Raw genomic sequence first — 27,902 nt, forward strand, 5'->3', positions numbered from 1 at the left:
TTTTAGGGGCGATGTTGGTGACGTTGTATATAGTATATATAGTTGGAGTAGATGATGGTCGGGATATATGATATATCCTTGATTTTTCTTATAACCAGACGGCGATTAACTTACCTAGATGTTCAACTTGAGCTGAGTAGATAATAATGATAAAGCTATCATTTTTCTTATGATCGAATTGGGCGATTTATAGTCGAGAATCTCTCATGAAGGGCAGTGATCTCATCATGAACAAACGTCATAGGGGTCTGCTTGATTGGCCGGTTGTTGCCACTCGGGCTTAGTCAGGATGCTATATCCATGGAAGCTAACTACGCAAGAAGAACTGCCACGACGGAGGACGTTCTGGACTGTGTGTTGATGGGCATTGGATGAATGATGATCGCATAGTTCATGCAGAGGTGATGTCCTATCTAATACGGCTAATTCGGTATACCTCAAGGCAGTGGGATGAGACTCGCCTCTATTGCGGTGCGGTATAGGTATGTACATCACGTCATAGCTAACCAAGCAGGTATAAGCAAAGCTTTCATCTCTTGAAGGGACAAGGATATCTGAAAAAGACGCATAGTGACGGGCAAGGCTTTAGTAGGCCATTAGAATGATATCGTATCAAAGCAAGCAACAAGTACTGTTTAGGGGGAATATGAGTGCAAGAATTCATGTGTCTTTGGCGCAGATTGGACTTGAAATCATATGACAATGATCAGGAAATCAGGCAGATTCGTAAATGTATGATTACTGAGACTCGACTTGATCGGCCCAGGAAGCTCCCGCCACTGGTGACAAGGAGTCCGACTTGAGCAGATCAGGGGTAGCGGGCGCTTCCTCACCAGCCTTCTCCTTCTCTTTCTTCTCACTTCCAGGTAGAGAAGGGAACTCAGACTCGTTATTGATCACTGGAGCAGATGCTTTAGGCTTGGTTTCACCCGAAGCAGGCTGATCAGCAGCACCATCGGACGCTGCAATATCTCCTCGAGGCCCGCGATGTCCACCGCGGCCACGTCCACCTCGACCACCACGTCCGCGGCCGCGATGATGAGGAGGACGGGCGTCTTCACTGGCTTCTTCACTGGGCTGGGAATCAAAGTCGCGTCGGGCGTACCCAGACACACCGCCGTGCATACCTCGTCGGAAGCCACCCCTGCCACCACGGGGATTGTAATGTTCCTCCTTCTTCTCGGCGTCCCACTCCCTTCCGTTCAAGGCACCCAGTTTGCGCAGTCGGTTACGCTCCCGTTCATTGTCCATGGCCTTGCGATGCTGGCGTTCCTGGCGTCGCTTTTCTTCGGCGACCTTCTCGCGCTCAAGGAACGACGCTTGGTCTGCCTCAGCTCGAGCATGTGCAGCGGCAACTTTGGCAGCGTTTTCTTTGGCGGCAGCGATGCGACGGGAGAGTTCTTCCTCCGTAAGCTTCGGCTAGTTACGAGTTAGCAAGCATACATATAGACATCGCAGATGCTCCTACCTTTTTTAAACCACCTGTAGCACTTCTGTCTCCGCGAACCGCAGGCACGCGCGGTCCCTCTGGAGCTGCAGCCTGCTTGGGATCCGACGCCGTTGTTTCCTCCTTGCCATTCTGATCTCCCTCAGCCGGCGACTCCGGAGTCGAACCCTCCTCATTCTTATTCTCATGCTCAGGAGCACTTTCGACGGGCTTGTTCTTCACAGCCCCATCCCCCCGACGGCCTCCATTATGCGATCCCCGCCCACCACGTCCTCTGCCTCGACCCCGTCCTCGCCTTTCGCCTCCACGAGACCGTGATGATGGGGTATCAGTTCGAGCAGGTGGCGGCGCATCGCTTTCGACAACAGGAGCGGGGGCAGGTTCCGTGTGGACTTCGGGTTCAGGTTGCTGTTCAACGGCGGGAACGGGGACGATCTCATCGTCGAAGAGGTCATCGCCACCTCGAGTCTGCGCGAACTCGTCCATAGCAGGTGCGTCGGAAGTGGGATCGGTCATTATCTTGTGTGACGTTGTAGTGGAAAAGCTGAGTGCGCTCCGATCGCGGGTTTAATGCGACTGTACGCGCTCACGATGCCGGACGATACGACCAATAAAAACGATCCGTGGTAGCTTGAGTGGTGAACCAGCGATCAAGGCTCAACGCTAGTCGCGGGGAGCAAGTCAGCTTATCACCAGGCAGAAAGGAAACCCATCCTGTATGATCTTCCACCGAGCAGGAGCTCACACCACCTTCAGAGCGTGCAACCACCCCCTGCGCCATCCACAGCAATGTCTCGGGGCGAGATCAAGCCAGCTAACCTTGCTTCGAAGGTGGCGTTCTGGGGGAGAATACCGCAACCCCAGATGCCCGCTCCAGCTGCGAAGGCGGTCTGCGTGTGGACCGGAGACGTTTGTTGCGGGGGTTGCGATTGATGTCTCCGGGAAGAATGGATATAATGGCTGTGTAGGGATAAAGCACGTACTGTATAAATATTTATTCGCCTGGTCACAGATTTTCTTCACACAATTGAGGTCGAGATCAAGATCAGCGAGGCTGGGAGGAAACGGCGAAGGGTGGAGGGAGACTGACTGCTGATCGGCGGGCGCTTTTCTGCCGTAGAATACCGCTGTTTTCTGCCCAGTTTAACCCTAAAGGCTCAGGCAGTCCATCTGGACTAACTTCTCATCCTTAGAGCTTGTCTCTAGGTAGGCAGTTTCATTTTTTCCGGGTAGTCTATCAGCGGTAACTTGACATATATTTCTACAGGGTCTGCTATAATTGGCTCTTTTCTCAGAGGTTTACTATCCTCTTACACCAGTGTAGGGAGCGGCCCCTCCAGTCCCTTAGTGCTACATTAAGGTGCTATCGCTCATTGCAAACTATACTGAAAACAAGACGACCATATAGTGTAGCATTTTGATCACTGATTACCATGTTATAGATATATGACAGCAATAGTATAGAGCGCCACGTTATGCTCGTGACCATGATATCATGAAGCAAGTACAGAATGATCTGTGATCAATGTCAGCAACAAGCCTAGGTCATGCATAAGCCATTGTATACATACATACGGAAACAACGAGTAGCACTATGGCTGCCCTAGGGCTTTGTGCACCAACAAAGCCGATTAAAAGGCTATACAAGGGTGTAGGGTATGAACCTAAGAGACGTCTTGAAGCAGGCACCTCTTCATATCGTTTCACGGTGTCGTCGACAATTGTCTGCAGGTTCGCAGCTGCGGCCGTTGTTTTATCGACAAGAGCTTGGGAGGTCCGCATATTCGTGAGGAGATGCTCTTGAAGTTCATACTGCCCTAGCTGAGCGCTGCGCAGGTCCTCAGCGATTACTTGAGATCCACTTAGGGCAGTTTCAAGATTACTTAGGCGCTGAGAAGGTTAGCTATTTACCAATTCCAACAGGTCACTGCTAACCTTAGATATGTCTTGCTCTTGCTGAAGTATTTGGACAAACCTGCCCGCAAGCCATTCCTGACACAGTCAATCTCTAGAAATTTTATGGAAAGGCAGGGCTTACTAGGGCAGAGTCGAAGTTTGTCACCGTGCCTGACAGCTTTTCCATGTCGCCTTGAACGTCTGAAACTAGGTCACTCATTGCGAGAGCATCCTGCTGTCGAGTCACTGCTTGCTGTTGACCCCATGCTATGCCTTCATCCTCAAAGAGCTTCAAAATGTGCCGTAGGTTTTTGATATCTTCCGCTGCGTTCGCTATATTCTGCTATACGTCAGTCATAGCTCTAGCAAGCGGTGAACTACTAACCTTGTCAAGAGATGCCGTGCTGCCATGTAGGTTCCTAACAGTGGAAACCACAGGCTCTAGGATCGAGACAACATGGACACCCATGTCGAGGATCAAATTCTCGAGCCTAGTTTGGAAGTGTATCTCCGTTTCCTCCATGCTAACTACCAGCTTGCTTCTCATGGCTTCGACTGATTGCAGGAACTCCTTATATTGAGAAAGCCCAGTGGCGGCCACTTTCAGTGCTTCCTGAAGCCCATGATCAAGCTTTATCGTGCCTTCAACAATAGACCGGTGGAGTTCAATAATCTCCTCCCTTTCATTCTCAAACCTGGCGGCTTGGCATATAACCACGGAATTTTGCCTACTGTTACTATAAGATGTCCACCACTGGGGCCGTGACTCTAGAGAACGGAGACAGGACTCCAATTGTCCTTCGGTTACGGTTTCTGCAGCACTGAAGTGGGTCTTATAACCGGTGGACAGCCCGAAGAGCCCTTTCTTCTGCGGCAGCCGCATAGTTATAGGATGACATGAAGTGGGAACTGCAGCACCCGCTTCATTGAGCTCACATATGGCAAGTCTTGCCGCGTAAATCGAGCGGATGTGCTCCAGCGTCGTAAATGTGTGTGGGTTTGGCTTGTCAGATCTGCCCCCGATCGACTGGCAGGAAGTAACCAGTTTTGAAACTGCCATTTGATGGCAAGATGGAAGAGTCTGCATTGACTGCAGAAGTCCAAGTGCATCTGAAAATAGTACTTCACGCTGGTGGCTTTTGGAAGACAATAAAGAGGCTAGATCGGCGTCCATATTCGAATTTCGGTGTTCGGCCGAAAGCACTTGCTAGTAGGTTAGCGTAAGCCAAACCACGGGTGTAAGCAGACGTACCATCCATTGAACTAGCAGAAACTGTGGCATTGCAGATGTTTAGTATTAGTATTAGGTAGCGTAACAAAGGGAAGGACATTCTAATGCCTGAGCTTCCCGGCATTTTGGCTGTGGTGATATGTCGCAACCCTGGGGATGTTAGCAGGAGAAAAGCGCAGAGGCTATGCTGATTACAAGAGCAGATATTAACAGCAGAGAAGAGAACAGAATAGCGATTGGATGGTATACAAGTTGCGAGCTAAAAGTACGAAGCAGCAATTGAGATCTTAGCAACAGTCAAAGCAACCGCACATCTGAAGCCGTTGTACAGGAATGAGACACCTGGTGATCACATCAGAACAATAGATAAAATAAGAGATTAACTCAAACTAGGGTTTAGAGAAAACAAATCCACAGTTATTCAAACAATATTCTGTGATGTGGAGAAAGTAAAAGGGAAGTGAGAGCATGCCATCTATAGAACCCATCACGTGACCCCACACTAACCACATCGGGAGTGCAAGATCTCCGGACAAAATCAGTCGGCATCGGAGTTCCCAAGCACTTATCCAGACCTCAAATCCACAATTACCGTCGCCATGTCATGTTACTTGTCCCAGAGCTGCTTTAGGCAGCTTGCGCGGGGTCCTTTGAGACAAGGACCTCTGCCCAACTTCCTCGTCCCTGCCTTCTCTCACCCTCTCCGGACACAATCTTTCTCGACCACGTCCCCGGTACAATCGCGAGTTGGCGGCGCCGCGATCACGGTGCCCCCGGAGGTGTCCCTGAAGTTCATCGACCTTCCTCAGCCCAAGACCAAGGCCAAGTCTGTCGACTTCCCTAACATGGCCGTTGAGGTCAAAGGACCCCTGGGTAAGGAGCAATGGCTACACTTCATAACGGCGGCGGCGGAAAAGCGGAGCGAAACTGACATTTGAGCGCTAGGTGAATTGTCGCTGAACGTCCCTTCCTACGTGAAAATTGACTACGATGAAGCCCTTCGCAAAGCTACTCTTGCCGTTCAAGACTCAGAGATCACTCACCAGCGTGCTATGTGGGGTGCGTCATTTTGTTGGAAATGAATTCATTGCTGGATCATAATTGACGAGGGATTGTTTTTTCTAGGAACCATGCGCGCCCATCTGCAGAACCACATCCTCGGAGTTTCGGAAGGTCACATTTGCATTCTGAGTTTCGTTGGTGTCGGTTACAGAGCTACCATTGAACCCACGGCGACCACCGTTGAGCCCCAATACCCCGGTCAGCAGTTCGTGTCCTTGAAGGTCGGATACTCGCACCCCATTGAGCTGGGTATTCCCAAGGGCGTCAAGGCCAGCACACCTCAGCCGACTCGTATCCTGCTGGAGAGTGTGGACAAGCAGCTTGTGACCAAGTTCGCGGCGGAGATCCGCGAATGGCGCAAGCCGGAACCTTACAAGGGCAAGGGTATCTTCGTCAACGGCGAGACGATCAAGCTCAAGGACAAGAAGATTCGTTGAAATTGGCGTCTATATTTTGGGGGAACGAAACTGTGTTTATTATTTCTGTACATGTATATCCGAGCACGGTTCTTTTGGTTCGCAATTGGTATCCTTTCTTTTTATGTACTTTTAGAGACGCATCTAGCGTGCACGGTCTGACAGAACTGATCGAGAATCTATTACATTCATGATAGAAAATCCCTTTATCGTCGTCACCTAGCCCTTACAACTTCAGGACAGTCTTCACCGCACCGATGACCTGGTCCTGAAGGGCCTTGGGGGCCGCGACAACTCCCTTGTTGGCCGCCAGGGTCCTGCCCTTGCTGAAATCCAGTCTCTGGCCGTAGATATCCGTCACTTGACCACCAGCTTCCCGCACGATCAGGTCACCCGCGGCGTGGTCCCAGATCTTCTCCTGGTAGTCCTTCCGCACCGGCAGACGCAAGTAGATGTCACCAGCACCGCGGGCAATCGAGCAGTACTTGGCCTGCGAGTCCAGACGCACACTGGGGGAGGTGATACCGAGAAGCTTAGCAACGGCGGCGTTGTCGTCCTGAGCGGAGTGACCGGCCTCAACACCCTCGCAGAACACGGCCTGAGCGATATCGGGGACGGGGCGCATGGAGATAGACTTGCTCTCAGCGAGAGCACCGTTGGTGAGGGGTCGGCTGATAGAACCAACCCCCTGGATGGCGGAGAAGAGGACACCCTTACCGGTGCCGCTGGACTGCTCGGCACCGATGCCCGCGGACATGGTCTCGGCGTCGTTGATAGGCAGGTTAGGGCAGCCAATGGCACCAACCTTGACATCACCGTCTTCAATCAGACCGAGACAGACGGCGTACTGACCACCACGCAAGAAACCCTTGGTGCCGTCGATGGGGTCCAGAGCCCAGATACGTCCCTTGGCACCACCAGCGCTCTTGCCCTGGTCGATGATGTCCAGCATCGCTTCTTCGCTAGGCAGAGGGCCTCCCAGGAGGTTGTCGCTCTCGGTGTCCACCAACTTGATATCCTGAACGAGTCTCCAGATCTCGGCGCTCAGCACCTTGTCCTCGCGGAGGCTGCTGGCCTCCTCTTCGGCGACGATCTCGTCATTGGGGAAGTTCTTGCGGATGGCTTGGATGATCAGAGCCTGGGCGCCGAAGTCGCCAATGGTAACGGGTGACTTGTCATCTTTGGAGACGGTGCCCTTGGCCTTTTCGTTGAAGACCTTCTGGGTAAGGAGGGTGGCACGCTGGACGGCCAGCTCGGCAATGTAGCGTTCTTGTTGGTAGGACATGGTGGTGGGTTGGGTATAGGAGGAGAAGGAGGGGGATAGGTGGGGGAGGGATGGGAGTAGATGAGGGCGGGTTTTTAAAATGAAGCTGACACCCAGTAGCAGAGTGGAGCAGAGGACCAGACGGGAGAAGATGGAGATAGTACGCGGCCTGCGAATGGAGCAAGGATCTGCCGAATTCGTTGACCAGAGACCCATGGAATTGGGATGCTAACGGTGGCGAATGGTTGAGCAACAGGATACGAACCGTCCGTGTAAATTATTCGAGCAGTTCCTGCGTCAAACGAGGTCCAACCACTGGGATCAGAAATGCTCGTGGGATTATGCTTGACCGTTCAGACTCGCAGGAATGAAGAAGCCCGGGATCGGCGTGGGCCATGGGGGTGCCCCAGGCGCACATCAGGCAAATCAGGCACTGAGTCGGAAAGTTCCCCCGCACTTGTCCCAATTGGGACAGGCAAGAGGGGCAGTCACGAGATCGGGATGGAATCAACACCGCATGACGTTGGAGGCGCCGGTCCAATCCTTCGTCTCTTGCAGTTGCTGCAGCTCAAACGGCTCCAACGCTGCTGGTCTGCGAGATCAATTCACTGCCGAGTGGTCTGCCAATGCAAAGCTACTCCTCTTAGTGCACCAGGTCCTTCTGTACCCCCCCGCCCAAGGCAGCACAGCGGCTATCCAGTTGGCCTAACACGTCACCGTTCTGCTTCGTCCCCGCTGCGCGCTGGATAGATATCTATCTCTCTAAGCACCGGGAAGGGTCCCTGTTGGGTAAGGCCATTGTGGGCTCACTCTCTTGCTTGTCGGCGGCATATAATTGTGAGCACCAAGAGGACAAAGGGGGTTTCAATCCACTGCGTCTCGTCTCGCGACCCACCTCTCCTTAACCGGGTCGATCCTCCTGTATGTATTGGTGACAATTCGATACGTATCTGAGAGTTCCAAATATCGTTTTTACATATTTGAATACTTGCGGGACTGTCTCTTTCTTTGGTTGTCATTGAATATCGACTCTATACACCTCGTCCGGGGCTTTCACCATGTTTCACTCGTCGGTAAGTCGATTTGGCAACTTCCCGCGGCCTAGCCCAATTGGCATTGAGAACAGTGTCAATTACACAACACTTACATCTATCTGCAAACTCACAGACTTGACTGTGGTTCCATCACTCCCTTGTTCACGGACTAATATATGTACTCATTTATAGAAGCCGTATTCGGCTGTGACGGTCCAGATCGAGGTCCTCACCAGCGAACAATATGAGGTGGAAGATTCCAGTGGAATCGTGGATCTTATCGAGGCCATTCGCATCCAGGCCAGTGGTCCTACGGAAGCGAGTCGCGCTTTGCGTAAGAAGCTGTCAGTGTATTCACTTCCTCTGCTCGACAGCGCTCTAACGCCCTCCCAGCAAGTATGGCAATCTTCACCGCCAATTGCGAGCCCTTACAATCCTCGACTTCCTAATCCAGAACACCGGCGACCGCTTTCTGCGGGAATTTGCAGATGAGCCCTTACTGGAACGACTACGAATCGCTGCGACCGACCCGGTTTCCGATCCCTTGGTGAAAGAGAAATGCAAACAGCTTTTCGGACAATGGGCTGCCTCATACAAGAACACTCCCGGCATGGAGCGGGTTACAGGTCTCTATAGACAATTACCGAAGCGTAAGCAGCCGGCTACTCAGGCAAAAGCCAAAGTGTTGCGAGATGCGGGGCAATCCGACGAACCTACGATGGGCCATACGGTGTCCGTGTCAGCCGGAAATGGACCTGCTACAGTTCTCAGTGGCCCCAAACACAAGCACACATCCAGCAAATCGTCCCTCTCATCTTTCAGGAAGGAGAAGAAGGAGAAGAAGACACTAAGCAGGTCTTTCAACCTCGAGAAAGAGAAGCCGGAAATGCTACAGACCCTCGCATCAGCCTCCGTCGCCAGCACCAACCTTCTCAACGCCCTCAAGCTAGTCAACCGCGAAACGCACCGGGTCAGCGAAGATGCCGAAGTCCTCAACCGGTTTGAGACTTGCAAGACATTACGACGCCAGATCCTGCGATACATTCAGCATGTGGAAAGCGAGGAGTTTCTGGGTAGTTTGATTCACGCAAACGAAGAGCTAGTCACCTCACTCATGGCATTCGAAGTCTTAGACAAGAGTGTAGACTACGACAGTGACAGCGACCAGGACGTCCTGGAGACGGGATGGACCCCTGACCGCGACGACCTGCCCGACTCATTCGCAGGGCTGGTTGTCAACCCCCCAAAGCCACCTCGTCCCCCTCGCCCCTTGAGCATATCTGTACCATCCTCATCAAGGAAAGTCTATAATGACAGCGAGTCAGAGACGGAAGACGACGACGATGAGGACAATCCATTCGGCGACCGCAACGCCATTCGCACCCCTGGCATTGAGAAGCATGAACCTACCTGGTAGGTTTGTCTCCTACTAAATAATTAGATCTACGCCTAATACCCCAGCAGGAGAGAAGTTTAGACGAACACTTCCCTTACCCGCCTTTTATCGCATCACTTGATATCAAATCAACCCAACTCAAGCACACAATCCATTCTGAAACGGCCTGCACATTTCATTTACGACAAGAGAAAGAAGTATGAACTCCGCAAGGACGGCCTAACATTTGACGTCACTCCATTTCCCTTTTCTTCATTGACCTTTGTCCGGCTGGTGTCCGCATGGCTTGAGGCGCACGGGGTAGTTGTTAGAATGAATTTTCTGTATGAAGTAGTACCCTATGATTGATTCTGCTATACCAATGTCATTGAAAGAAATCAGTTCGGCAAGGGGACTAGAGAACCTCCAGTAGATTCGTATAAAACGTGTACCCGGCTGCACTCACCTAGATTCGTGAGCGCTCATTAGTACCCTCATCTCTAGTACCATACTCATATATCTCATGACAGTCACTACACAATGAAAGTGAAATAGGTTGAATGATGTCACGGTACAATACTACTACTACTTGAATGATAAAAATAAATTACGGTTGTAAATAGTTACCAACGGGTTTACTTAGTTCATTGGCCATGATGGGTATTTAGGCCGGTTCCTAGACAGTAAGTAGTACTAGGTATGATTTTCATAGATTATCAACTAGTACTATCAAATATTATATGTTCGGTTAAGTTCCCTCTCAGAAACCGATGATTCTATACTATTTTCCATATATCTATATTTCTACAGACATTTGGCCACATCATCATCGTGAGAGATGTAATGGAACTTAGATCCAACAGACCCAGACACTAGTACTTCTTAAATGAAGGATGAAAGTAGAAAAGCATTGCCTTTTGCCTAGTATCCTACTAGGTAGGTACAACGATCAAACCAGCGCTAAGTACCGAGTTCATATTCTTCCCAATGCACGATATCATGCATTGCAATGCGATAATATATACCAGCCCAGGCCCTCCATGCAAAGTAATAGAAAAAATAAGTATGAACAGAAGGACGATGGAATGGTAGAAATGACGCCAGCGGAGAAGAAACAAAAACAAGAACGGGGTATTAGAAAGTAACTTTCAATGATGTTTGTGAGAATGGACAAGAAAGTAAAGAGCAAGAAAGGAAAAAGAAATGAGGTATCTTAACAAGTCAGAGTGTGAAAAAAAAAAAACCTTATCAATCACAACACTTTCGTCTTCATCCACTCACTCGTCCCGACACCCAGGTTGAGCCCGTTCCGGGCCCACCATTTGCGGACACGCTCTTCAGCACCAGAGACCGGGTCCGCGTCTTCGAGAGCTTCTTCGATGTCGCAGGTTTTGAACTCGACGCGGAGTCCGCTGCGACGCCACCATTCCAGGACGTTGTCGTGACCATTCTTGGTGGGCCCGACGAGAACTTGGCTGTCGAAGATCATCTTGGCGCCTTTCAGACGGTACCAGAAGTCGAGGACGTGGACGTGGCCATGTGTGCTGGCGATGCGGGCAACGGATTCGCCATGGGTGTAGGGGATGCCAGAGGCGTCCCACCAGGCTAGGGAAGCGGTGCGGCCAGATTGGGCAGCAAGGAGGACGGATTTGCCGACTTTGAGGGGGATGGGGTTGGAAGGGGGTGCGTTGGCCGAGGCGGCTTTCCACCAGGCGAGGACGGCTACTCGGCCTTCGGCACTGGCGGCTTCAAGGGCGCGCTCGGTATAACGAAGTTCAAGGCCGGAGGTTCGCCACCATTCTAGGACGTTGACAAAGCCGGCGCGGGAGGCTCCGTCCATTGCGTCGGCGATGTATTCTTTGTTGGGGAGGGCGGGGGCATCGCGCCACCATGTGAGGATGTTGGGGTTTCCGTAGATGGCGGATGCGCGGTATGGCAGGTTGGTGAGTCGGGAGGTGGTCCAGAGTAAATCGAGATGGTTTTCGGTGAGGTAGGAGAGGATATCGGTTCGAGAAAACTTGAAGATGAGGTGGCATACAAGGTCGGAGAGGGGCTTCCATCGCGGCAGGCTGTCAATGCGCTTTTTGATTGCGGCGAAGGACCCTCTGAGAATGGTGTATTCCAAGGAAGCTGGGGTCGACATCTTTAACAGGTGATTTTGCCATTCCTTCGGCACGGGCAGGTTGGTTGGAATACCGACTGCTTTTGCGATTTCCCAGTCATGTAATTGGTCTTCGAAGATATTGAGCCATAGCTCCATGGGTAGTGAGCGCGGGCCATTTTCCGTTTTATTGCTTCGATGCAGGAGGTGTCGCGATATCGTGGACGCCGCATCACCAGGCATCTGCTCCGAAATGCCGGTCGGGTATGTAGAATCTGTAAGCTGGCCAGGCTTAGTGGAGACCTGAGAGAACGATAGACCCAAAGTTCGTTCGAGAACTTCATGTAGTTCTTTTAAGCCTTCCCATGGTAACTGAACCAGCTCCTCCGGACTGACCGATTCCCACAGCACCGGTGACACCACACTTATCCATGGCCAGAACTCTGCCACCTCTCGGAGTTGCCTTTTACTCAGTGGATGGTGCCATTCTGAAACCGTCATACCAGGGATCAGCACCACCGGCTTCGACGAGATCCAACCCCGCAGGAGCGCCAACGTCAACGTGTTGGTCAGCCCATATAGCATCGACCCCAACGCTCCAGCATCTATCGGCGCAACCAGCAGCATGTCAGCCCACTCGCACAATTCCGCCGCCTTGGCCTTAAGCCATTTCCGAGCCCCAGTCTTCTTTTCGAATGTTTGACTATCCACCGTGTCCATATAATGAGGAACCTTGCTTGCGCCCGACAGAAGGGCGGAGGGTTCGTCCGTGATCAATCGTATTTCGATATCGGGATTCTGAACCAGCGATGGAAGTATGTTGTCGACAAAAGCACTCTCGGTGGAGAGAAGTAAGCGTTTCCGACGAGGAGGAGAAGAGCCCGGGGCTTCTTGTATTTGATTATCTATTTGCATGGGGGTCGTAGTGGTATTTTCCGTCAGCTTTCCTCCCATTTCTGTAGTGACCTCCATTTCCGACGACCAGACACCCTTTGAAACCACCGTTGCGACACCAGTCGAGGTTGAGGGGAAACTTGCGCCGAAACCGACAGCCATGACAGTGGAGGAAAGAACGGGAAAAAGAAATACTATGTCGTAGGAAACGATCTAAGACGCAGATCCCGCGGTAATATAGTCCAGTCACGTCACGATTCGATTCGTTGGAAAAGAAAGGGAGAGCGCCCAGAACCTGTCGCCTGCAGGGATTGTGCAGCCAGCAAACCCCGGATTAGTCTTTTGGTGTGCCGTCAAAAGGAAGAAATCGCAGCCAGTGCGCAATAAAGGCGAAGGAAATGCCCTGCCACAGAAAAAGTAAATCCAAGCAGGTGACGATTGTATGAATATAAATCGGCCAGCCGGAGCTAGCGGTCGATCAATTGCAACCCAAAGTAAAGCTCTCTCTGTCGCTTTCACCCTCCAGGCCAGACCAGTAATTAGGAAGCCCAAGCCATGCACAGCAGGACGAGGGCAGGAACCGGACCGCACTGCGGATCTGGAAGCAGTACGTGTTGAGTGACGGGTGGGCTGATCGGACAGGCTTGGGAGGAAGCGGTGTGCCGGGTTGAAGCAGCAGCGGGACTTGCAGGGCGAATTAATTAGTTGTTAATGAAATCCAGTTAGCAACGGAGCTTGGGCGTCAAGTGTCCAAGATGTCTGCCGTCGCCACGTCTGCAGCGCAACTTTCAACGCCACCCAGGGTATCGTCCAAGTATCGATTTGAGGGGACTCAGGGATGATCGGAATGGAGGAGATTAAGGAGAGAGACGGGGGAAAATTAAAGGAGAGGGAAAAAAGAAGCGAGAGAGGAAGGAGGAGAAGGAGAGTCGTGCCACTGCTACCTCAGTGGAGAGGAATGGAATATGTTTCGTCTTTCAACTAATGGAAGATCCAGAGGCTGCGCTGGAGAGGAACTCGTGGTTCGTCTGCGGAAGAGACCGGCGCTTATTGGCGGGTGGGCGGTGGACCCTGCAGCCTTGACCCGATGATGATGTCGCTATTACTGTTTGTTCTGTTCGGTAGGAATGGTCGGTACAAGTAGTAGGTAGTATGTTCTCTATCTCTTACGCTGTCTCCAATTTTACACGTCGCCCACAATCAATCGCCATTCTTTACTTTTATTCTTCTCTCCGCGCCAAGTTCGAATGCAGCTTGTGCTCGCGCATTCCCATACTGACTATCGCCCCCAGTATGCTGAGTCCCAGCAACGTCAGAAACACGGCGCGCAAAGAATCCATGTAGGAATCCAACACCCCCGGGATCCAGTCTGCGGGGAGCTTCCTGATCTCCTCGAGGCTATCGCGGATCCGTCCAATCAGCTCGCCAGCGTGCTCGCGATCTCCAAACCGAGACCATAGTCCGGTTTTGAGGATATTCTGGAACACGGCAGAGGCAACGGTGATGCCAATGGTGCTCCCCGTGCTGCGGAATGCGTATGATGCGGATGTGATGACGGCATGGTGCTCATGGTCTACAGCAGAGATGAGTGCCACCAACGTAATGGTCAGCATACTCCCATAGGCAGTACCCATCAGGAAGAAGTAGATGAAGGGTAGCCACGACGGGGTCGTGAGTGTCAGCGTGCAGATCAGCACATTGGAGAGAACCATCAGAGTCATGGACACATAGCTGAAGATCTTGTATCGTCCGGTCGACCGCATCAGAATCCCCGAGCCCAGTGAGCCGAGAGAGGTGCCAATGGCTTGGGGGATCAGCCTCACACCCGCACTTGTGGCGGACAAGCCTTGGACCTGAAAGAACAAGGGCAGGTAGAACAAAAGCCCAAACACCGCCATGGTGCTGAACCAGTTGGTCAGGCAGGCTGAGAACACCGTGCGATCCAGAAGCAACCGGACAGGAATGACCGGTTCGGACGCGATGTTGGCCTCGACGTAGATGAAGAGGCCAAAGAAGACCGCGGAGAGCGGCAACGAGACAAGAATGAGAGGGTGCGTCCACGGCACCTGGTTGCCTCCAGTGTTCAACCCCAGCAGGAGCAGAACGAGACTGGCAACCAGAGTGAGAGCTCCGAGGAAATCGACCCGTTTCAGTTTGGCGTTGTCAGTGGTCTTTACCGGTACGCGTACCGTGGCCGCTACGAGGATGCCGGACACCACGACGAAAGGGACCTGGATCAAGAAGGCCCATCGCCATCCCAGAGTGTCATTGATCCAACCGCCAAATACACCACCCAGTCCACTTCCGGCTCCATAGCAGATGTTACCAATGCCCTGCCAGACCCCACGTTTCCGTAAAGGCACCAAGTCAGAGGTGACAAAGGTCGAAATCGCAGTCAGTCCGCCGCCACCGATACCGGCGATGACGCGCCCCAGTACAATAGTCCCCTCGGTTTTGGCCAGGCCACAGATCAAGTTGCCCGCTGCAAAGAAGATATTCGAAAAGACCAGCCCAGTCCGTCGAGAGAAGATATCAGTAAGACGCCCACTCAGCGGTTGAAAGGCAGCATTAGAAATTAGGTAGGAGGTAGCGAGCCAGGATAGCAAAGTGAAGGACTGGAAGGAAGACGAGATGGGAGCAGTGAGAGTCGCGACAATTGTAGTGTCTAACACGGTCAGCTCCAGCGGAACAGGCACCTGTAGTTAGGACAGGTCATACCCAAGGCAGCCAGGAAGACTCCTACCCAGATACTTCCCAGGACGAGGATGAGCTCTTTCGAGCTGGGTTCATCGGCCAAGGGGACCTCGGAGTCTCCCGAAGGCACTGCTTGTTCATTCGGCGAGTGATCCCCAAGGAGGGGCGTCTGTTCAGACACCGGCTCTCCTCGAGGTCCATTCGAGGCCGCTGTTCTGGATTGATCAGCACGCATACCTGTACCACCAATATTCTGGGTCGGATATACAGCGGTGGACCGGTTGGGTTGGGTTTAGGTTGGTGTGCAACGCAACTTGGCGGAGCGGCGGTAATTCGGGCGGCGCTCCGATAAAGAGCGGGCGATAACGCGACCGATCATTTGCCGCTTCCAAGCTTATCCAAATCCACCATGACGGCTCCGTCTCCCCCCTTCGTAGCTTTCGGCAGACTGAAGCCCTCGACGAATCCCAGGGCACTGAGAATGGGGCGGTCGGACACTTGCCCTTCCACGGTTATTGCTGAACCTTGATGTGAGCTATCCTCGACTTTTCGCGGGTTTCTAACCATGGCTCTTCAGACCCGGTCGTATTTACGATGGATCAGACTTGAACAGACCGCTTGGTCTAGTCCCTTTCCTTTCCCCCCTGATCCGATGAACAGGTCTGAATCTCACAATCACTTGAGGCAAACAGGCAAGTCCTATTTTTGCACTCGACCTATCATTCTATTTCTGGCCTCGTCAGTCATGTCACCCAGTACGGAGTAGACAACCACTCATTTGTCACTGGACATCGACTGCAAGCATGAATGAAGCACCAATGGACGTGACGTGGAATACTAAGATAGAGCTGAAAGCCAGGACCATAGCCTTGACGAGAGCTGCACACACCATGTCGGCCGACTGTTGAACAAAAAGCCTACCCTATGGACTGGCAAACGGCGCGCCGCCAAGATTGTCACTGGCTAACGGGCGCATCGTGCATGCAGAGATGAAACAAACTAACAATATACAAAGATTTGAAGGAGTCAACCGGACCTTCTAAGATAGAGTGCACCAGAAATTTCCAACCCTCAGAACAAAATCACCACGGCGATGTGAGTCCCATTGACCTGAAGTAGGGCAATTTCCGTGCCCTATATACAAGGTCTCCACTCACGGCAACCCAATTCATCTAATAGTCCCAAATAAGCGCAGAATAAGGATTGTTCGCGAAAGTAAAAGTGGGGCCCGTGATGGACTACTAGATCCTCGTACATTTTCTCTGTCGGGGTTTTATTGACAGCGCTTGGTCAATCTCACGATAAGGGTTGCCCCTGAAAAGAAGAGCCATGAGGGGGGGAAAAAAAGAAAAAGTCGCTTCCAGGAGGAAGGGAAGCAGAAGATACTACAGTCACAGTCTACTCCTGACTCGTACTCTTCATGCACCACCCCCCTGGCGCTTGGACTGAAAGTACGATGGTCTCCATAATTCAAGTTGCTAAGTTGCTATTCTTGAGCAGCAGCAGCAGCCACCACTGCAAGAACAGGATAGTCGAGCCGGGATCAACTGCTCCGTTGGCAATAGATGCGCGAACCGAGGGTTACTAACGCGGCGGGGTGCCGATGCACTTGCCCATCCCTCGTATATTAACTCCCTAGATAGAGTGGTTGTTTGGATAGACCCAGGGGTTAGCTAGCTAGAGAACTAGTTAAGTAGTCATGACTAATAGGTAAACCTTTAGATGACGGCGCCAGTGGATCAGCAGCAGTGGTCGGCGGGGACATGAAAGAGGGGGGGGTGGGAGATGAGGCAGGATGTTACTGGGTAGCTAGTAGGAAAAAGGGTCCCTGAAGCGAAAAGAATAGGAGGCATCGAAGAGCAGAACAGATTAAGGGCGCTGGCGATCAACATCAGGACCGTGCCCCCCGTCACGTGGAGGACACATAACTACGGCCATACGAAGCCTTCTATTTTTTTTATTTCTTTCTTGTCCTTGTCGTCTGTGTTTTGAACTTTTCTTTGTTCTCTATACTACATCTCACCGTTGTGGTTGTTGATCCTTCCTTTCATCATCCCTCATCTACTCGTGTATACCGAACGGATTTCCCCTCCTTATCTCCCTACTACTACCCCTCCAACAGCCAACATGCCTGGTGAGTGAAACCCCGCAGATCGTCTTGCGTACGCGCGTATGGACTTCTCAACTGACCTCGCATCCCAGCCTTCCTCAAGAACATCAAGAACAAGCTCAAGGCCATCTTCAAGAAGAAGAAGACTGCCGAGGAGAACCCCGAAGGCGCTGCTGCTCCTGCTGAGAACAATCCTGGTACGTTCTGTCACTCTCATTACATTCGTTGCGACCACTTACTGACCATGTCATAATGCAGCCGCCGACAAGCCCGCTGAGCAGGCTCAGACCGAAGGTGTTTCCGCCGCTCCTCCGACCCTCGAGGTGACGGAGTCCCCGGCTGGCGAGGCAAAGCCTGAGACGGAAGCTCATGCGGAAGCCGCTGCCGGTGCATCTGATGCCGCTGCTAAGCCCGCCGAGACTGCTGGAGACGCAGCTGGTAAGTCGAATAGCCCCCTCGTCAAATGCGATGAGAATGTTGACTGACTGACTGACCCTGCGCAGACAAAGAAACCAAATAATCGCCCTTAGGCTTTAAGCTGATGCAGCTCTCACTGCATGCATCATCCACTCCTTCGCCCGTGGCATCATTTTCCTACCCTTTGCATCATCTTCTCATACCCCAGCATAGACTGCGCTGATTTCATTTTGTTGTTGTTTTTCTCTTGTTGATATCCACCTTTTTTTCATATACCCTGTACTGCTTTCAATAGCCATGCGTATTCGCATAGTCTAATAATTCAGTCCGCGTCAAGCAAAGTATCTCAGTTCACTCGTAGTGTATTGTGTAGCAAAAGCTAGAAAAATCTGATCAATCAAATCAATGATTCGATATCAACCTGGGTATCATAAGTCGAAAGTGAGCTAGAAGAACATACATACATCCAAGAACCATGACTGAAACCCCCCTCAATCACTACCCTCATCCGAAGACACATCCACATCCATCTGACCAGCAGCCGGAGCCTCACCACTAGCAGCAGCAGCAGCAGCAGCCTTAGCAGCCTTCTCCTCTCTCGCCTTCTGCCTGCGCTTAATCTTCTTCTCACGATTTTTCCGATTCCGCTTCTCCGCCTCCAACAACTTCTTCTCCTCCTCTTTCTTCTTCCTCTCCTCCGCAGCCGAAACCCGCTTCCGCAACTGAATCCGGCGCTTCTTGCCAGGCTTCTTCAACGACGTCGGCGCCCGTTCCGCGGGGTCCTTCGCGCACGTCACCGCCGCACCCTTACTACCTTTCTTCTCACTCTTCAACGTAACAACCCTCCAGGGCAAATGGCACCCAGGCTAGATAAAGTAAACCAAGTCAGCAAAACCTCCACTAAGCCCCAGTATATATAGAAGAATGGAATAACATACCCACGAAACCCCCGAAAACCCCACAACCTGCACCCCCGAAACAGCCACATCCTCAAACTGTCTCCTCTTCTCCCTCAACCTCTCTTCCTCCTCCTGCACCTTCTCCTTCTCCCCACCGGCAGCCATCATGATCTCCGGCGCGGAGAAATAATACCCCCATCCCCGAAACGGATTCACAAAGCGTCCATCTTCCACGCCCACCGCGCCGGGTGTCGGCGAACGGACCCGAATACGTAGTTTCTGGGCTTGAGTTGTGCTAGATGACTCGACAGCTGCTGCTTGGTCTTCCGTTTTGGATGAGGATTTGGCGGGGGCGCTAAACAGTCGGAATTCGAATTCTTGTTCTTCTTCTTCGTCCGCGTTGGTGGTGGGTTGTGGTGTTGGGTTGTCGTCGGATGGGGGCGCGAGAAGATTGTCAATGTTTAGGAGGGCGCCGAGACGTTGGTGCACGTCTGTGAGGGAGGATTCCGGGGGTGGGGAGGGTGAGGGTGAGGTGGATGTTCGTTGGGATAGGAGGTCTTCGCGACAGATGCTGTTGTTGGGTGGTTAGTGGGATTGGAATTGGGGTTGGTGGTGTGGTGTAGTGGCGTAGTGGCGTACCGCTTTGCGCTGGGGAGGTCGAACATGTTTGCCTCTACTAATTTTGTGTGAGGTTTGGGTTTGGTAGAGGAGAGTGGTGGATGATAGTTCGAGGGTTGATGGTGTGTCTGCGGTGGAGTGAAAATTGTCGGCGGATGTTGGTGAGTGGTTATTTCCACGGGCGGGTGTGGTGCGGCCACGCGTTCGGAGGATTGATTGGTATCTCTGTGCCCTATGGAGTATGGTATAGAGTGGATTGATGTTAGACTTGACACTTTATTGCTTTTGTTTTCAAGATTTAGTATATGTGATATGAAAATGAGAGATTTGATTTGTTATATCAGTCAGAATATAATTGTTCCTTTGTAGGACGTACTTGCGAAGTATACAATTGGGTTTTCTGTTCTATGCTGAAACAGTTCCGGGTTAAAGGCCCAAATGAATCCAAGCTACCAGTAAACGGGTTGTATAGAATTATCTCTTGCTGCTAGAGACATGATCGTTGCACTAGGATGCCTAGTATAAGCTGTCTACTCTGGATGTCAAAGATCATACGACAGCATGATTGTTCCACCAGGCATGTGACAGTATAACCCTCTAGTAACCACAGCACCTCCTGGCGTGACATTCAACGGAGCATAAATCCAACACTTGAGACCATTGTAACTATTTAGAAGTTCAAGTTGGCTGATAGAGAACCTCCAGTGACTTCAATGGCCGACAATCAAGGCACTCATACTACATCTACCCGATTCCGATGACATCGGCTCGCACGGGCCACTCCCAACCCACCGAATTATCCAAACCGTCACTCCCTTCAAGTCACCCAAGATCTCAATCACCTAACTAACCAACCACGCATTTCACCCTCGCAAATCATCTTCGCTTGAGCACCACCGCCCGGCGCGTTTCTACTATCCAATTCAGCATCCAGACGCTCATTCCAGTCATTCATTCGCCTTGCTCTTTTTTCACCACGACCCGATACTCCCGTTTATAATCAAGCCGTTCCAACCTCCACCACCACCACTACCGTCATTGAACATCTCTCCTGCACCTCCACCTCTAATCCGCCGATCTGATCAGCACAAATGGGTATCTGCGCCTCATGTCTAGGACGTAATCGTCGGGAACCCCACGATGTAAGTCCAATACTATATTCTTCTGCCGCAAAATAGGAACAAGCGCACGCCAGCCAACACTCCTCCCTCCCTTTGCGCCCGACTCCACCAACCCTCTTCGCATCCATCATCTAGAACCCCAAAACTAACCTATCTCCCTCCCTACAGCCCAACCACCCCGAATCCTCTCGCCTCCTTGATGAAGACATCTACCAACCGGGCTACGGCTACGGCGCCCTTAACCAAAGCGCCCAAGGCAATCACCCAGACCCTAGCTACCTGAAGCGCGAACGAGAAGCCCTCGAAGCAATCTGTCAACGAACATCAGAGTGAGCCACTCTTCACCAGTATGGCAGATATCGAACTCAAGACTGATAATGTGCAACAGCTCCGTCATCGACATCTGGTCCCTCCAACCCCAACCGCACCTCCAACCTCGCGCCACCCTCCCCAGCACCGTCCCCCCTCCTTCATCCTCCGATGGCGATGCGCCACCCGTCAAAGTAATAACAACTGACTCGCCACCGGCTCGCTCAAAGAAACCATCCTCTCCGGCTGCAAAGGCAGGCGGCACGGTCCCGAAACACTGGGGCGAAGTGGTGATAAATACGCGCAAGAATCGGTCGCGGCCGGGGTCGAGTACGGATGAAGACGGTGCTGCTAAGAGGGATGTATTCGGAGTGTTGAAGGTTACATGATTACTGTAACTATTTAAAATGGGGGGAAAAAATGACAGATGACGGCAGGTCAAATGTGATAGGTGCCGTGTGGTGTTGCGTTATCAGGGTCGCTTGAGTACTAGATGAAACAGGGCTATGGATGGATGGATAGATGGACGAACGTGACGGAACGGACGTGACAGCACTTATCGCACTTGACTTGACTTGACGTGTTTGATTGATTGTTTTTGTTACCCCCTTCCTTTTTTATTTCTATTCCTGCTTTTTACTCGTTTCCTCTTTCTTGCCTGCTCCTTTTTTACACATCTTCCCCCTTAATACCCCTTTTTATTTTCTTCGCGCATCGCGATGGGTCGCCGGCGACGACGGGGTCAACTATGTTGTTGTTTTTTTCTCCCTTTTGCCATCGGCGCTTTTCATTACACTTCTCTTCTCAGCTTTTTCTTCTTCATCTATTCTATACCCTTGTTCTGTGCCTAGGCTGATGCTGAGGCTTTTCACTTACTACTTCTCTCTCCAGATCTTTCACTGTGCATTCATTCATTTCCTTTGTTCGTTCCTGTGTTGTCTAGTTTGGTTGAGTTAGATCGCAGATCGCGCTCGACGCCAGTACAGTAGTACTGCTAGTACTAAACAGCTGAAAAATAAAACGCTTGCTGTATGATATGAAAACATACAATACGATTTAAACAAGACCCCCATGCTATTCTACGCTATGATACTAGAGTTGGGATATAACAATAATGCTCCATTAGCGATATACAGTCTTTATGTTGGAACATCTGCGAGAGGTGGGAAGTAGAACAGACACTGCGGAAGTAACGCTGCTGTCGAAGAGATACGGATCAGCCGGTCAACTTCCTGCACTTGCACACCCCCCATGTTACATGATCCGATCGCCCATTAGCTACCTTCTCTTGCGACTGTCGTACTAAGTCGATTGCTGCACTTTGAAACGACTGAACTCCGCCAGAAACGCCTTCCCGCCTGACACCCAAAAGATAAAAGCAGCAAATAGTAAATAACACCGAAAACAGATAATAGACAACGATGCCTATGCAATATACTGGTGTGAAATGTCCAAATCAAGACGCGAATGGTCTAAGACAGACTGAACTGCGGCAGAACTAAACGTCGTCCATTGTACCGGCTGGCTCTTCGCCGCCGGACTCGTAACTGCCTGCCGAGCTCAGTTCGTCTTCCGACTCTGTGTCTTCTCCGGCTTCGTCGACGGCCTCTTTGCTGGCGTACTTGGCTACGTATTCTAATTACAGGTCAGCTTGGTTGAGAACATGTTGCAAGTGGTGTGATGACGTACCCTTGACCTTTGCCTCGTAGCTTTTCGGCTCCCGCATGAGCATAGCAGCTGCTTCACCGTTCAGAGGGTCTGAAGGGTTGGGGTAGCGCAGGAGCTGAGGAAGGAAGACTTCGAAGATGTTGATCATATCGTACATGGGCGACCATGTTTGGTTTATGACATCCAAACAAACGGAACCCGACCTGGGCAGCTGGTGTTAGCTGGAGGAGATAAGATTTGTCGACACTGTCTTACAGCTCATCGATGTTCGGGTGGAAAATCCGGTTCACAAACCCGATGCTCGGGCTCTTGTATGGGTATTGATCGGGTAATTCGACGTGAATCTTCCAGTGGCCACCGGCGAAGGGTGCTGGCTATGTCAGCAGGTCCGGTTTGCAATAGTCAGACCTTGTATGGATCTTACTCTCTTCCGGTCCCTTGAAACGCACGTAGAACTCTTGCCTACCAAGGAGAACAGTCAATATCAGTCGGGTATCCAACGATTGTGGGGCAAGCCGGGTCTGCATACACTACAGTTCAGAGTCAGTATCCAAAAGTCGGTGGCAAAAGGCTGTGGGCACTCACTGTTATCATTAACCAGAGTCACCTCATAATCACTCATCAACCTATGCAAACCATCAGCACAAGTCCCCCTGAAAGCTATTGATATGTCCCATATCCGAAATCGCGTTCTCATTCCTCCCCGAGTTGGAGGAGATATGGTCGGTGCCGGATACGGGGAAGGGTGCGTACATCCTGCCAGAACGTCAGTCAGTCATCGATAAGGTATGAGCGCAATAGCGGTGCGAGTGCATACTTCATGACCTATAAGTGGAAGAATCTCGAGCGTTAGTCTCCTTCCGCCACCACTTTCGCCGCAAGGGCATGAGGGGTACCGAGGGGTACTCACATCTGTCTCAATTCTCCGCTTAGGGCTACTCATCTTGAATGACTTGCAGATAAAGCAGGTAGGTATGAAGGTAAGAGTAGACCTCGAGTCCGTCGACACCGAATAATCTGGATTCAAAGGCGAATTGCACAAGTGGGTGGAATCGAAACTATCCCTAAGGTCGAAGCGGGGAAGCAATGAGCGGGGCGACTCTGGGTAGAGATAGGGCAGATCAAAGGAAGCGGTAAAAGTGCGGGCGAGAGGGATCGCAGTAAGGAGGGTATAATAAGACCGAGGAAAGAGAGAAGAAGTGAGCAAGGCTGGGACGAGAGGCGGAGTCGCTTGATCAGAAGGAAGTGGGCGAGTTGTTGAGGCGGGAGAATTGGGAGAGAAAGGGAAGAGAGGGAACTTAAGAATGGGTTGCGGTGGTGGTAGTACGTAGTATGACTGATAGCGGGGACGGGGGGGATGAGGTGACGGGCGCTGGTAATGACCGGTAACAAGTGGTCACTGGCAGCGCTTCCACCCAGTCATTCGGCGCGTATCAATCAATGTTCCAGTCAGCTGGCCCCGGAGTCACGTTCGCGGTGTATTTATAGTTTCTGTATGTGAAAGATTCTATTGTCATGTTACTGGAGATCCCGAAAGTTATCTCTCTGCTCGTATGAACAGTCAAGGCACTCTCCGACTACCAATAGTTCTCTTGTCTACGCATTGACAGGGCTACCCGATGCCCAAAATTCAATCTAGCCGGCCGGGAATGGATGATCGTCGCTAATGGGTCCCCTAGCGGAACGCCGGGGAACAATCCTGATCTCAATAGTGAACTGGCTAGTTATCTGATTCAGGGACAGTGTTGCTTGGTGTCTGCGGATTCACACCTATTTCTGCATCTTACTGTATTCGTAAGAACGTCGGAAAGCCTTGTTCAGTGCAGATTGACCAAGAGTCAAGACAACGCGAGTGTTCCAATGGAGACAAGGGCCCGATGATATGCATGCATCATCGCTACCTCATGGCACTAAAGTCGAAATTCGCAGTGGGTCTTTCTCGGTTGGCGCTTGACAGATGTAACTCTGCCCGAAAAAAAGTCTTAAATCCGCTTTTCGGGGTAGTGATATTGTGCTATTGTAGTGCTAAACAGCTAGGAAAGATAGTAAAGGTGTTGCTTGGTTGAATGGGAGCATACCTCTTGGGCGACAAAGTATCAGGATTGGCTAGGCAGTCCACCCCTGCTTTAGAATGTACCGGTGGTATCTGGATCTTGGCAGCCCTGAAGATCGCTTTGTTCTTCATATTCGAACTTACCATGGTAGAGAAAGCGTTGATGGAAGGATGATGAGTGCCTGCCATTTGATTGGACCACCCCCCTGCCTCAGGTGTCCATCGGCGCCTAGCCAAGGGAATGGAACATCAACAACTCGCATCATCCTCACCATCAACACCAACATCTTCTGCACACTCTTTCTTCACATTCCTTATCATCTCTCGCTGTTTCTACTCATACTAAACTGTCCGCTGTTCAAATTCCTCATCTAACCTCGAGCGCAAATCACCCTACCCAGCGTTAACCCCTATCGCCAAACATGGATTCCCCATCACCCCAGGGCCTCTCGGCCCAAAACTCACCCAAACCCGACCAAGCCAAACTCACTCACAGACCAGCCAATCGTAAACAATCTTCTGATTCTTCCTCAAATACCCAAAATGCACCTATACCAGACGACAAGCACGGTGCCGATTTGCCAATGACCATGTCCGCCTCAGTGGTGCTAACCAGCTTACCCCGCGATGCCCATCAAGCATTGGCGGACGCTGAGGCTGTCGATACGGGAAAAGGCAAGTAAAACTACTGCCAGTACTACTACATCTTTACTGCCCCAATATGTTTCAAATGCTCCCTCGATTACAATAATGAGCTTGTTCCGGGCTCCAGACTGGCCTCTCACTGCTAGCGCCCATATCTATTAACGTCATGCGGCTTATCAGGATAAGCCATATGTTGACAGAAGACTAACGGTGCACCAGTTACCGTTCGCTTTCAGCCACTGCCTTCAGCTCCCATCCTGAAGAACCGTGTGTTCAAAATTAGTGCCTCACAAAAGTTCGAAACAGTCGTGAAGTTTCTCAGGAAGAAGCTGGACTGTAAAGAATCCGACTCGGTATTCTGCTATGTCAACAGTGTGTTTGCTCCTGGCTTAGACGAAGGTGTGGGTGGTTTATGGAGGGTAAGCCGTCTTGATACGTGATCTAAGCCACTCGTTTACTTACAACATTCAGTGTTTCAAGACTGACGAGCAACTTATCGTTGCTTACTCTATGACGCCCGCTTTCGGCTAATGATGAGCAAAGGTTGATGTGGTTTAGTGCAACAGCTGTCTGGACCATTTACAGGTAATCTTGCTGAACCAGATACATCTCAACAAGCTAACATGGAATGTGAGTAGGAAGGCAACTATGCGCAAAAATCGTCAAAGGTCATTTGACAATGTATGAGAATTATGGACATGAACATGAAATACCAAGGTATCACAGAAACGACTTGCTGGACATGATATGCATTATATGCTGCTTCAAAGAATTTGAATCAAACAACGCTCGCAGCATGAGACACTAGGACTCCGGGTGGGTTCCTGAGCAATTATTCTTTGTGAAAATGCTCGATGGCCTTTTCAAACTCGGCCAATTCCTCCTTCGCAATGGGGTAGGTGTATTCTTCGGAAGGATACGCCCGGCTCTTGACTTCATCACGGTATTGTTGGATACCCTTAATAGCCTCTCCCCAGACGTCGCCATACTTCTTGACAAATTTGGGAAGGAACCGGCCCGGGGGATAGTTTCCGGTCATATCAACCTGGACCAGGACTTGTCCGGAACATCCGTTTCCAGCACCGATGCCAATCGTGGGGACTCGCAATTTCTTCGTGATGAGGGCGGCAATCTCAGCGGGCACCGCCTCCAGAACCATCATGAATGCGCCAGCCTCTTGGACAGCTAGAGCATCCTTCAGAAGCCTCACTGCGCTGGCGGTCGTTTTGCCCTGAACCCGGAATCCTCCAAGAGCATGTTGACGTTGAGGCGTAAGCCCGATGTGACCGCACACAGGGATACCAGCTTGCGTGATACGTTTGATGGACGGAGCCATCTCAGCACCACCCTCGAGCTTTATACCCTGGACGCGACCCTCCTTCACGATGCGGATGGCAGACTGAACAGCCTGCTCGGGGGAAACTTCATAAGATCCCATAGGGAGATCGGCGATCTGCAAGGAAACCGCACGTTAGTATGAACCTTCTCTCAAGAAGAATGGTATGGGCACGAACCGTGAATGCACTCTTGACAGCACGTGCAACACTCCGACAGTGCAACAACATCTCGTCCATGAGGATCTCATTCGTATCCTCCATGCCGAGGGCGACCATGGCCAAGCTGTCACCGACCAGGACCACCTCCATCCCCGCCATCTCCGCAACATGGCCACTGGGGAAGTCATACGCCGTAAGCATCGTAATTGGCTCACCCTTCTTGTAGAGGTTCCGTAACGTCTGCATGGTCACCTTCTTCCGGGGATTGGCCGAGGTGGCCCCCAGCGGAGAATGAGAGCTATACCGTTTCTGAAGCTCCGTCGGAGCAGGAGTGGCGATGGCATGTCGGCCGGCGAGAACCGAGAAGACGGGAGCGGATGCAGCCCGACAGCGAACGGACGACCTCGCCAAAGGCACTAGCAATTGCGCCGAGAATCTCGAGGCCATGATGATAGCAAAAAGCGACGTATAGATATGAAACGAAGCAGAATTCGCTTTGAAAAAAAGAAGAAAGAAGAGCGACAACACCAGTCGCCCCTGAAGAGGCAAATTTAGGGAAAGCTGGAGGCAAACCGCAAGAAGCCGAAAGCAGCAAACACGCAGGTACGCACAAGCACCGATGGGCGTGGAAAGACCGAGTCGGAAAACGGAGCGACGGGCCAAAGAAAAAAAGGGCTAATGTCGTCACTACCCGTGGGCAGCAAACTAAAAAAGTAATAAAAGGGAAGGGGGAAAGAAGTTCCTTCAGGTTCTGGATCGTTATCAAAAAAGAAACTTATTCAATACCCCACATAAACCCTGGCACAGGCACAATGGTTGACACTGAGAGAACACAACAAGAGGTTCAACAATAAGAAGTTAAGCTGAAAAGCAAATCCAGTACAATAACATCCCAATTAAAAGTTTCCTACCCGCCACCCCCACGACCCGAGGTCTCTCTTATATAACCCCAAGCCCTGGTATAGATGATGCCGCGTAGTCCGGATCATCCACCCAGAGTAAACATCAAAGTTCCAAAAAAAACCTTAGCTTATTTAATGAAAATTAGTTAGTGCCAATCCCCCAACATTTCGTCGGCATTATTTTCACGCTTTACCCGATACGGATGGATTATGCTCCGTCTTAGGCGCGGATACTTACATGCAGGTGATT

General features: G+C 51.2%; 16 protein-coding genes across 16 annotated transcripts; 8 read left to right on the plus strand and 8 right to left on the minus strand.

The window, feature by feature from the left end:
• Positions 1–615: 615 nt before the first annotated feature.
• BO85DRAFT_83067 (uncharacterized protein) lies at positions 616–2,064 on the minus strand. Its single transcript, XM_025665711.1, has 2 exons — positions 1,469–2,064; positions 616–1,419 (listed from the first exon to the last, which is right to left on the minus strand). Exons 1-2 carry the CDS (start codon positions 1,961–1,963, stop codon positions 739–741), a joined length of 1,176 nt encoding a protein of 391 aa, XP_025513251.1. The 5' UTR covers positions 1,964–2,064; the 3' UTR covers positions 616–738.
• Positions 2,065–3,050: 986 nt separating this feature from the next.
• BO85DRAFT_425946 (putative nuclear membrane fusion protein Kar5) lies at positions 3,051–4,311 on the minus strand (the record flags this gene model as incomplete). Its single annotated transcript, XM_025658099.1, has 5 exons — positions 3,729–4,311; positions 3,486–3,683; positions 3,383–3,439; positions 3,137–3,337; positions 3,051–3,086 (listed from the first exon to the last, which is right to left on the minus strand). Exons 1-5 carry the CDS (start codon positions 4,224–4,226, stop codon positions 3,051–3,053), a joined length of 990 nt encoding a protein of 329 aa, XP_025513252.1. The 5' UTR covers positions 4,227–4,311.
• Positions 4,312–5,137: 826 nt separating this feature from the next.
• Positions 5,138–6,255, plus strand: BO85DRAFT_451642 (mitochondrial 54S ribosomal protein uL6m). Its single transcript, XM_025660635.1, has 3 exons — positions 5,138–5,447; positions 5,520–5,633; positions 5,700–6,255. Exons 1-3 carry the CDS (start codon positions 5,174–5,176, stop codon positions 6,071–6,073), a joined length of 762 nt encoding a protein of 253 aa, XP_025513253.1. The 5' UTR covers positions 5,138–5,173; the 3' UTR covers positions 6,074–6,255.
• On the minus strand, positions 6,086–7,744 carry BO85DRAFT_451643 (3'(2'),5'-bisphosphate nucleotidase). Its single transcript, XM_025660636.1, has one exon. It carries the CDS (start codon positions 7,335–7,337, stop codon positions 6,279–6,281), a length of 1,059 nt encoding a protein of 352 aa, XP_025513254.1. The 5' UTR covers positions 7,338–7,744; the 3' UTR covers positions 6,086–6,278.
• A 131-nt stretch (positions 7,745–7,875) lies between these two features.
• On the plus strand, positions 7,876–10,140 carry BO85DRAFT_451644 (LSB5 family protein). Its single transcript, XM_025660637.1, has 4 exons — positions 7,876–8,389; positions 8,543–8,694; positions 8,744–9,763; positions 9,815–10,140. The coding sequence occupies exons 1-4, from the start codon at positions 8,375–8,377 to the stop codon at positions 9,825–9,827; spliced, it is 1,200 nt and encodes a 399-aa protein (XP_025513255.1). The 5' UTR covers positions 7,876–8,374; the 3' UTR covers positions 9,828–10,140.
• A 286-nt stretch (positions 10,141–10,426) lies between these two features.
• BO85DRAFT_83157 (uncharacterized protein) lies at positions 10,427–10,924 on the plus strand. The gene has a single exon (XM_025665712.1). It carries the CDS (start codon positions 10,619–10,621, stop codon positions 10,868–10,870), a length of 252 nt encoding a protein of 83 aa, XP_025513256.1. The 5' UTR covers positions 10,427–10,618; the 3' UTR covers positions 10,871–10,924.
• Positions 10,924–13,175, minus strand: BO85DRAFT_83200 (uncharacterized protein). The gene has a single exon (XM_025665714.1). It carries the CDS (start codon positions 12,880–12,882, stop codon positions 10,978–10,980), a length of 1,905 nt encoding a protein of 634 aa, XP_025513257.1. The 5' UTR covers positions 12,883–13,175; the 3' UTR covers positions 10,924–10,977.
• On the plus strand, positions 13,023–13,692 carry BO85DRAFT_83159 (uncharacterized protein). Its single transcript, XM_025665713.1, has 2 exons — positions 13,023–13,327; positions 13,443–13,692. Exons 1-2 carry the CDS (start codon positions 13,163–13,165, stop codon positions 13,560–13,562), a joined length of 285 nt encoding a protein of 94 aa, XP_025513258.1. The 5' UTR covers positions 13,023–13,162; the 3' UTR covers positions 13,563–13,692.
• Positions 13,693–13,850: 158 nt separating this feature from the next.
• On the minus strand, positions 13,851–15,949 carry BO85DRAFT_451646 (MDR family MFS transporter). Its single transcript, XM_025660638.1, has 2 exons — positions 15,439–15,949; positions 13,851–15,385 (listed from the first exon to the last, which is right to left on the minus strand). The coding sequence occupies exons 1-2, from the start codon at positions 15,647–15,649 to the stop codon at positions 13,941–13,943; spliced, it is 1,656 nt and encodes a 551-aa protein (XP_025513259.1). The 5' UTR covers positions 15,650–15,949; the 3' UTR covers positions 13,851–13,940.
• Positions 15,950–17,194: 1,245 nt separating this feature from the next.
• BO85DRAFT_451648 (uncharacterized protein) lies at positions 17,195–18,294 on the plus strand. The gene is made up of 4 exons (XM_025660639.1): positions 17,195–17,548; positions 17,617–17,721; positions 17,783–17,962; positions 18,028–18,294. Exons 1-4 carry the CDS (start codon positions 17,542–17,544, stop codon positions 18,042–18,044), a joined length of 309 nt encoding a protein of 102 aa, XP_025513260.1. The 5' UTR covers positions 17,195–17,541; the 3' UTR covers positions 18,045–18,294.
• Positions 18,127–19,505, minus strand: BO85DRAFT_522193 (DUF2011 domain-containing protein; the record flags this gene model as incomplete). Its single annotated transcript, XM_025665240.1, has 4 exons — positions 18,127–18,314; positions 18,377–18,807; positions 18,880–19,411; positions 19,480–19,505. 3 exons carry the CDS (start codon positions 19,503–19,505, stop codon positions 18,433–18,435), a joined length of 933 nt encoding a protein of 310 aa, XP_025513261.1. The 3' UTR covers positions 18,127–18,314; positions 18,377–18,432.
• Positions 19,506–20,103: 598 nt separating this feature from the next.
• Positions 20,104–21,653, plus strand: BO85DRAFT_83390 (LAMTOR1/MEH1 family protein). The gene is made up of 3 exons (XM_025665715.1): positions 20,104–20,600; positions 20,748–20,908; positions 20,968–21,653. Exons 1-3 carry the CDS (start codon positions 20,550–20,552, stop codon positions 21,275–21,277), a joined length of 522 nt encoding a protein of 173 aa, XP_025513262.1. The 5' UTR covers positions 20,104–20,549; the 3' UTR covers positions 21,278–21,653.
• Positions 21,654–21,986: 333 nt separating this feature from the next.
• BO85DRAFT_451652 (E2 ubiquitin-conjugating protein UBC8) lies at positions 21,987–23,601 on the minus strand. The gene is made up of 7 exons (XM_025660640.1): positions 23,467–23,601; positions 23,374–23,381; positions 23,141–23,312; positions 22,981–23,018; positions 22,812–22,926; positions 22,578–22,759; positions 21,987–22,523 (listed from the first exon to the last, which is right to left on the minus strand). The coding sequence occupies exons 3-7, from the start codon at positions 23,251–23,253 to the stop codon at positions 22,387–22,389; spliced, it is 585 nt and encodes a 194-aa protein (XP_025513263.1). The 5' UTR covers positions 23,254–23,312; positions 23,374–23,381; positions 23,467–23,601; the 3' UTR covers positions 21,987–22,386.
• A 483-nt stretch (positions 23,602–24,084) lies between these two features.
• BO85DRAFT_451654 (uncharacterized protein) lies at positions 24,085–24,674 on the plus strand. The gene has a single exon (XM_025660641.1). The coding sequence runs from the start codon at positions 24,210–24,212 to the stop codon at positions 24,435–24,437; it is 228 nt and encodes a 75-aa protein (XP_025513264.1). The 5' UTR covers positions 24,085–24,209; the 3' UTR covers positions 24,438–24,674.
• A 100-nt stretch (positions 24,675–24,774) lies between these two features.
• BO85DRAFT_522196 (ubiquitin-like protein ATG12) lies at positions 24,775–25,994 on the plus strand. The gene is made up of 3 exons (XM_025665241.1): positions 24,775–25,284; positions 25,474–25,673; positions 25,726–25,994. The coding sequence occupies exons 1-3, from the start codon at positions 25,032–25,034 to the stop codon at positions 25,783–25,785; spliced, it is 513 nt and encodes a 170-aa protein (XP_025513265.1). The 5' UTR covers positions 24,775–25,031; the 3' UTR covers positions 25,786–25,994.
• Positions 25,995–26,086: 92 nt separating this feature from the next.
• Positions 26,087–27,197, minus strand: BO85DRAFT_440697 (3-methyl-2-oxobutanoate hydroxymethyltransferase ECM31; the record flags this gene model as incomplete). Its single annotated transcript, XM_025658782.1, has 2 exons — positions 26,087–26,707; positions 26,769–27,197. The coding sequence occupies 2 exons, from the start codon at positions 27,195–27,197 to the stop codon at positions 26,087–26,089; spliced, it is 1,050 nt and encodes a 349-aa protein (XP_025513266.1).
• Positions 27,198–27,902: the final 705 nt, after the last annotated feature.

Source organism: Aspergillus piperis, assembly GCF_003184755.1.
Source record: "Aspergillus piperis CBS 112811 unplaced genomic scaffold BO85scaffold_16, whole genome shotgun sequence".
In the NCBI taxonomy this organism is placed as follows: Eukaryota; Fungi; Ascomycota; class Eurotiomycetes; order Eurotiales; family Aspergillaceae; genus Aspergillus; species Aspergillus piperis.

Excerpts from the sequence above, each read along its gene's own strand:
- BO85DRAFT_83157 (XM_025665712.1), top strand. The coding sequence starts at position 10,619 with ATGAAAGTAGAAAAGCATTGCCTTTTGCCTAGTATCCTACTAGGTAGG.
- BO85DRAFT_451642 (XM_025660635.1), top strand. The coding sequence starts at position 5,174 with ATGTCATGTTACTTGTCCCAGAGCTGCTTTAGGCAGCTTGCGCGGGGT. Across the intron at positions 5,448-5,519 it reads TGAGGTCAAAGGACCCCTGG|GTGAATTGTCGCTGAACGTC; the intron begins GTAAGGAGCAAT and ends TTTGAGCGCTAG. Across the intron at positions 5,634-5,699 it reads TCACCAGCGTGCTATGTGGG|GAACCATGCGCGCCCATCTG; the intron begins GTGCGTCATTTT and ends TGTTTTTTCTAG.
- BO85DRAFT_451652 (XM_025660640.1), bottom strand. The coding sequence starts at position 23,253 with ATGAGAACGCGATTTCGGATATGGGACATATCAATAGCTTTCAGGGGG. Across the intron at positions 23,019-23,140 it reads ACTCTGGTTAATGATAACAG|GCAAGAGTTCTACGTGCGTT; the intron begins TGAGTGCCCACA and ends TCTCCTTGGTAG. Across the intron at positions 22,927-22,980 it reads TTTCAAGGGACCGGAAGAGA|CACCCTTCGCCGGTGGCCAC; the intron begins GTAAGATCCATA and ends TGACATAGCCAG.
- BO85DRAFT_83159 (XM_025665713.1), top strand. The coding sequence starts at position 13,163 with ATGAATATAAATCGGCCAGCCGGAGCTAGCGGTCGATCAATTGCAACC. Across the intron at positions 13,328-13,442 it reads GCACTGCGGATCTGGAAGCA|TTAGCAACGGAGCTTGGGCG; the intron begins GTACGTGTTGAG and ends AATGAAATCCAG.
- BO85DRAFT_522196 (XM_025665241.1), top strand. The coding sequence starts at position 25,032 with ATGGATTCCCCATCACCCCAGGGCCTCTCGGCCCAAAACTCACCCAAA. Across the intron at positions 25,285-25,473 it reads GGCTGTCGATACGGGAAAAG|TTACCGTTCGCTTTCAGCCA; the intron begins GCAAGTAAAACT and ends ACGGTGCACCAG. Across the intron at positions 25,674-25,725 it reads GTGTGGGTGGTTTATGGAGG|TGTTTCAAGACTGACGAGCA; the intron begins GTAAGCCGTCTT and ends TACAACATTCAG.
- BO85DRAFT_451648 (XM_025660639.1), top strand. Across the intron at positions 17,722-17,782 it reads TCCTGCTGAGAACAATCCTG|CCGCCGACAAGCCCGCTGAG; the intron begins GTACGTTCTGTC and ends GTCATAATGCAG.
- BO85DRAFT_451654 (XM_025660641.1), top strand. The coding sequence starts at position 24,210 with ATGATCGTCGCTAATGGGTCCCCTAGCGGAACGCCGGGGAACAATCCT.
- BO85DRAFT_83067 (XM_025665711.1), bottom strand. The coding sequence starts at position 1,963 with ATGACCGATCCCACTTCCGACGCACCTGCTATGGACGAGTTCGCGCAG. Across the intron at positions 1,420-1,468 it reads CTACAGGTGGTTTAAAAAAG|CCGAAGCTTACGGAGGAAGA; the intron begins GTAGGAGCATCT and ends ACTCGTAACTAG.
- BO85DRAFT_83200 (XM_025665714.1), bottom strand. The coding sequence starts at position 12,882 with ATGGCTGTCGGTTTCGGCGCAAGTTTCCCCTCAACCTCGACTGGTGTC.
- BO85DRAFT_83390 (XM_025665715.1), top strand. The coding sequence starts at position 20,550 with ATGGGTATCTGCGCCTCATGTCTAGGACGTAATCGTCGGGAACCCCAC. Across the intron at positions 20,601-20,747 it reads ATCGTCGGGAACCCCACGAT|CCCAACCACCCCGAATCCTC; the intron begins GTAAGTCCAATA and ends CCCTCCCTACAG. Across the intron at positions 20,909-20,967 it reads ATCTGTCAACGAACATCAGA|CTCCGTCATCGACATCTGGT; the intron begins GTGAGCCACTCT and ends AATGTGCAACAG.
- BO85DRAFT_451644 (XM_025660637.1), top strand. Across the intron at positions 8,695-8,743 it reads CGCGCTTTGCGTAAGAAGCT|CAAGTATGGCAATCTTCACC; the intron begins GTCAGTGTATTC and ends ACGCCCTCCCAG.
- BO85DRAFT_451643 (XM_025660636.1), bottom strand. The coding sequence starts at position 7,337 with ATGTCCTACCAACAAGAACGCTACATTGCCGAGCTGGCCGTCCAGCGT.
- BO85DRAFT_451646 (XM_025660638.1), bottom strand. The coding sequence starts at position 15,649 with ATGCGTGCTGATCAATCCAGAACAGCGGCCTCGAATGGACCTCGAGGA. Across the intron at positions 15,386-15,438 it reads AGTCTTCCTGGCTGCCTTGG|ACACTACAATTGTCGCGACT; the intron begins GTATGACCTGTC and ends TGACCGTGTTAG.